The sequence below is a fragment of the Rhododendron vialii genome, chromosome 4a, assembly GCF_030253575.1.
Source record: "Rhododendron vialii isolate Sample 1 chromosome 4a, ASM3025357v1".
In the NCBI taxonomy this organism is placed as follows: domain Eukaryota; kingdom Viridiplantae; phylum Streptophyta; class Magnoliopsida; order Ericales; family Ericaceae; genus Rhododendron; species Rhododendron vialii.
In genome coordinates, this window is record NC_080560.1 from 38,206,570 (window position 1) to 38,212,901 (window position 6,332).

General features: G+C 38.9%; 1 protein-coding gene across 1 annotated transcript; it reads left to right on the forward strand.

Annotated features, from left to right (window-relative positions):
• Positions 1–403: 403 nt before the first annotated feature.
• Positions 404–1,654, forward strand: LOC131323998 (F-box protein At4g22390-like). The gene has a single exon (XM_058355830.1). The coding sequence runs from the start codon at positions 404–406 to the stop codon at positions 1,652–1,654; it is 1,251 nt and encodes a 416-aa protein (XP_058211813.1).
• Positions 1,655–6,332: the final 4,678 nt, after the last annotated feature.

Below are 6,332 nucleotides of genomic sequence, written 5' to 3' on the forward strand. Positions count from 1 at the left end.
TCTGACTTTCATCCTTTTCCATTTGTGTCCTATTTCCTAGTGTTATTTTGTCTTCTTTCGTCTCTCATTGGTGATATTGTGTATACGTCACTCTGTCTCCCTGCAAAACCTCTCTCCTTGTGTTCGATGATGAAGAACCAGCGCCACTTCCTGCGTGTTAATGGTGTCCAAAAAATCGTAAAACCTCATAATCAGAGTTCAATTTTCATATAGTATACACTAGCATTACGACAAACAGTATGTCGTGCAAGAAGCAAAACTTGTTTTTTTTTTTTGGTAACTCTCAAGAAGCATAACTTGTATGTATTAGTTTTGCTTTCGGTACACGAATTAAAACCCTAGTAGTATTTTTTATTTATTTATCTCTAATGGCCTTCCTTTAAACAGTTACCCAAGGAAGATGATGGAGCTCGGAAGCCCAAACCAGAGGAACGAGAAATTCCAAGAAAAAACAGTAACCCTGTTGCCCCACATTCCGTATGATATCATTCTGTATATTCTCTCTCGGACACCAGTTAAGTCTCTTCTCCGATTCAGGTGCGTGTCCAAATCTTGGTGTGCTTTGATATCCGATCCCAAATTCAATCTTTCAATTCAACAACGGAAAATTGTGGCCATGCGTAAACATGATGGGAGTTTTCCCGCCTGCTTGATAGACGATGAAGCTTCAGTAACGGAGCTCCCTGAACCTGAACCATTGACGGACTTGAAACCATTGATGGACTCCATCCCAGTGATGGACGGAAGGCTGCGTTGTGTCGTGACAATCAGGGGTTCGTGTAACGGGCTGCTGCTGTTAAATGTCTGGGAGGACTTGTTCTTGTGGAATCCTTTAACAGGATGCAACAGGAAAGTAATTTCACATCAGCGCTTGAGTCGTCGCTACCCTTATAAAACTGTTTCAGGCCTTTGTTACGACTCATCCACTGACGATTACAAGGCAGTACTTGCAGTCGCAGATCTTTGGGATAGAACGAGCCTTGACAAAGTCGTCATGGCTGGAAGCTTCAAAAATAGAGTTTGGACGGAAATTCCCTTCCCAAAAAACATGGGAATAGTACAGTCGGGAACTACAGTCAATGAACGTCTGCATTGGTTGGTTACTGAATACAACGACTATGGGCGATCTTACTTGATTTTTTACTTTGACCCTCCGATGAACGAACTTGTGAAGGTGTCAATGCCTCGTCAGGAGGGAACGGGAAGAGGAAAGTACAATTTAAAAGTTCTTGGTTTGGGAGTTTTGCATGGATGCCTTTCTATGGTTACGCGTGAGGGGAGCGGTGTTGAGATATTAGCGATGACGAAATATGGGGACGAGGCATCTTGGACGAGGTGGTTCAGGATACCCACCGTTGAAAGACTTGACTATGTCCGCGATTTGGTGCCATTGTGTGGTACAAAGAATGGGGTTTTGCTACTGCAACAGGGCAATTACGACGTCGTTTTGGAGTACAAATCTGGACGAAAAGTGCCCTCGGAGTTTATGTTCCCTTATCGAACTCTGGGTATTGGTGCTGTTGTGCTTGAAGAAAGTCTGGTCTCACCTCCCAGGTACGAATGGGAGGAGGAAGAGTATACAGAAATTTTGCTTTCTGGGGCGACGTTAAAATGGAAGCGCGGAGATAGTCAATTTAACCTAATCGATTCGTAGTTGGGAGCTCGTAGGCACTCAAATACATGATACGTTACGAACTTTCTATATTGGTATTTCAGTATTTGGTATTTTGTCAAACATGAAATTTATTTCCATCCCTCAAGTCTCCTGTGAAATATACGATGTGTTAAGAATTTCCTATGTTGGTGATTTGTTGAACATGATAATTATGTCCATGCCTAATTGTCATGTGAGGCTTAGTGTCAGGGTATCTGAAATTTGCCTCTCTTGGATGCAAGATTTTGGTTGTTTTTGGGCCCCGATTTCCAAGTACCAAATGTCAATGTGTCCGACACCCGTTTCTATTTTGACACGTGAATCCTCTACTTGGTTAGATATTTACAGAAAAATTAATACTATCAAATTAGCTAGAAAATCGATACTTATAGTCTTTCTTGGATAGAAAATACTAAATAGCAAAACATATTTTTCTTAACCCCTTCTTATTTAAATACATAACTAGATATAATTTACGATAAATAATTTGCAAAAATCAAGCAATATATACGACAAACAAGTGTTCAAGACGTGTCCCCACACTCATATCCAATTTGGGGATACATATCCGAGTATCCTAAAATATAAGTTTAGAAAGGTCCAACGCTTGGAGTTGCACTCGTACGTAGAGGCGGACCCACCTTGGGGCACGTGAGCCCCCACGCCCTTTTTAAAAAAATCCCGATTTTGTATATATCTATATAAGAGTCCCCTTCAGATAAGAGCGTCCTCATTTTAAATAAAATGCGGACGTCCCCTTTTCTCATCTTTCCCATCAAATTTCAATGATCCGAGCCGCTCAATGTGTTTAGAACGTGATTTTAAGAGCACTTACGAGAAATCAGCAAAAAAAAAAAAGAGATCGGGATGGGCTTGATTTGAGCAGTTTTATTTGACCCGTTCGATAAAAAACAAACAAAAAACTGCTCAGATCAAGCCCTTCCTGGTCTCTTTTTTTTTTTTTTTTTCCACGGGTACCCTTAAAATCACGTTCTGAATATATCGAGCAGCTCAGATCATCGCAAATTTGTCAGGAAAGGGGACATCCTTAACTTAACAAGTTAAAGGCGCCCTTACCTGAAATTTTGTGATCTATATAATAAAACTGCTCAATATTTAAATCACATATACATAAATCTAACACTCAAACTTATCCCTCATAAATCTAACATTTGGGCTTGGACTTGCACTGGCACCCACGCGAGCCCATGCAACATAGCCGATTTGTGCATGGATTTGCCCAAGGGAAGAGAAAAAAAGTGAAGAAAAACTCTTACTTTTGCTTCAATATTGTTCTTATAGCACATTGTTCAAGACTCTGGGTTTATTCTTTCTGCTAAATGAATTGCTTGTCCCAGTTGAGAATAAACAAGACATGTCTCGTATGCTTGTGAGCAGAGTAACCATGATAAGCTTCTGTTGGTCCATTTACCGTACCACTATAATCTCAACTCAATACATATTACTCTTTCCGTTCCAATTTACTTGTTTCAGTTCTATTTTAACTAGATAAAAAAACTAGTTATATCTTTAAATTGGTAATGAAATTTATATCCAATAAAGATCTTGTTTGATGATCTCGATTTGTTCTATAATACAATGTTTTCAAAATCACCTAAAATATTATAAATTACAAGATATAATCAATTGAAAAGTGACACGAACTCCCAAAAGTGACAATTAAATTGGAACGGATAGAGTACTTTTGAAGACAAATGGAGAATGAGATTCTGTGATTACATTCATTAGATCGAGTTAATTTTTTCCCTAAATAATCTGCACGTGAAGCCAACCCCCTAAATATGCTACACCTCCGACTTTAAAACCTAGTTCCTCCGCTGCTTGCACATGACCTCAAAAACTAAACGTGGCTTTCTTATTGACAAGACCGGATGTCCAATTTTTTCACATGGAAGAAGGAAAGCCAAACCCTAAAGTCTCACCGTTTTGTAGGACAAATACTATAACAGATAGGGTGATGCACTGATGTTGGTGCAGCAGTGCTTGAAAGCATTTGCTAGCGTTCGTGTAGGATCGACTCGCCTAGGAGCATTGCTATCTTTCACTCATATGCTTGGTTTAAACATGGTATCGACAGATTGACACTGTCGTTTTTATCTCCCCACCAAAAAAAAAAGGGCGTACAAGTAGGGTGACATTGTTAAGTTGTTCCTTTTGCAAGTCAGTCAAGGGCTTGGCTAGTGGAAAATTGGGCATTATTTTTGGGTCTGGGATTAGATAGGTTTGAAATTGAGTGGCTTGGGCCATCAGGCCCATCACCCAAGAATCCATTCTCCACAGTTTTGGCTTGGCTGGCTGCTTATTTAAACCCAAGTCTGGCCATGTATGTGCAGCTGGTTCAAAGACTCCGCCCACTTTAACATGAACCCGGACACATGTTCGTTCGGAGGATTCAAATCTCCTAGACACGGTTTTCAATAAATTTTCTCTATCTCCTTTATTCATTACTCTCAAAAAACTCCCTCAAAACCTCCAAACGAACAAGGCCTTGTCGCCACCTTCCAACCAAGTTAGTTGTGGCTTTATTTATTTGGGGTTCCGAGAACCCCAACCCTCTCCCTTAGCACGGTTTTTTTATTTGGCGTGAAGAACGTGCTACCCCACCGCTATATTTCACCGCTCCTGCCACCGCAACGCTCAATCTCACCGTTCGTCTCGACAATCAATAGTCTGGATTTTAAAAGAATTCTTTCAGAAGGAGTTTTTTAAAATCTGAATTTGGACGGTGAGATTTATAGCGGTGGGGGAGCGTTGAGGGTAGACTTTATGATATTTTAGCTGCTTCTTCTTTCCCCTCTACCTGGCATGTACTGGCACCAAGACCAAGTCAACTATGAGCAACTTGTCCCATAACTCTGAACGTCAATGTATCAGGAGGACATTTGTTGCGAGACATGCTACATTAATGGTGGCCCTACCAAAATTTTTGGGTAAAAAGGAGTAAAATAGCCTTTTGAAACTTTCAATTGTTACTGTATCATTTTGGGTAACGGATTGACATGAAAACTCAATCTGCATTTTTTTTTTTTCGAGTTGTGCAAGTTTAAACCATATTCATCCCGTTTATGTTTTATGTAATTGATTCGTTCCATATTTTCTGTTCATGTCAAAAAGTAATCAATCAACTGAAAAATCCTCTAAATTTGAATTGGGTTCGAGTTGTGTTAACTAGTCGTGTCCGAAATTCCACCCCAACCTTAGAAACATTGTTTTCAGCACTATTGTATAAAAAGGAACGATAAATACAAAAAGCTAGAAAAATCCTGATGAGTCTCATTCTGTCTATGCCCTTTCTACTGACTTAGAAATGGAATGACCTGGTTCGATCACTCGACCAACCTAAACTTGTAATCTCGGTGGCTAGCTGGAAAACTAGAAATTAGAGCTTCCAATATTAAAAACAATGGTCCACAAATCCATGTTATCCACTGGAGGCGGATTTTCAGGACTTTAGGACATCAAACATAACGATAATATGTGCTTCGGACAAAGACAACTAGACACAAATAGAGACATATATATTTTGAAATCATTCGATGCATGTGTGCCTTTATCAATGCACCGTGACACAGCGTCTCGATATTTGTGTCTGTAACGCTTCTACAATTTAGTTAGGTTCGATGTTGAGATATTGTTTGAATGGAAAATGACGGCTCAGGATGTGTTTTGATAATTAATACTACCTGTTAAAGACATTTTCAGCATTAACAAATGTTCTCCGCATGTTCTTGACGGATATTAATTATCAAAATACATTTTTGACCGCCATTTTCCCTTGTTTGAAATGGTTTGGAATCTTTTGACTCTATCTGTCTTATGTGGTACGTGTAGTCGCACCACGACCAAGTCAACTACGTGTTCCCGCGTAAGCAGCTTGGCCCATAACTGAACGACAATTGGGTGAGGAGGTGCATTTGTGGCAAGTAAATTAATGGGCTAAATGCTAAATTGGCGACCCTAGCTACCAAGCTGTTCGGTTTTTGGTTTTGAAAAAGGTTTTTGAGAGATAGAGAAAATTTATTAGAGGCCGAGTTTTAAGACCCAAAACGAATAAACCTCTCTGACTAATTTCTTAGAGCATTCACAATGTAATAATCAAAACTAAAAGGTTGCTAAAGTTAGCAATGTTTGCTCAAAAAAGTGCTCAGATTGTAATAACCAAACTTAACAACCTCTTAGCAACTCATCAAATTTTGACCTTTGAATAACCAAACTTAACAACTTTTACCAATAACCAAAACTCAATAACCAAATTCAAAACTAAAAAATTAAAAAACACCTCACATTAGAATCGTCTCATCGAGACGAATAATTTGGTGTGGTCGGGTGCGTAATTAGAACTCGTTTGCAATTGGACATAGATGCATTGCGTATTGTGGGGTTTTTTTTATAGGGATACAAAAATAACCAATGTGGAGATCAAGTTTGTTAGGTTTGATTATGAACTAAATGGATAATCAAATGCTGACGTGACACATTTTGGTTATCGATTTTGATTATTCCCATTGCGGATGCTCTTAGTGTCTTTTTGACCCTGTCTTTTTAGTTTGTATTCCCCATAAAGTTTGGCATTTTCAGTAATACGTGTCATTTTTAAATTGCATATATCTTTCAATCCATAATATTTAAGGCGATTTTTTAAACTTTGTTTAATAGA

Excerpts from the sequence above, each read along its gene's own strand:
- LOC131323998 (XM_058355830.1), top strand. The coding sequence starts at position 404 with ATGGAGCTCGGAAGCCCAAACCAGAGGAACGAGAAATTCCAAGAAAAA.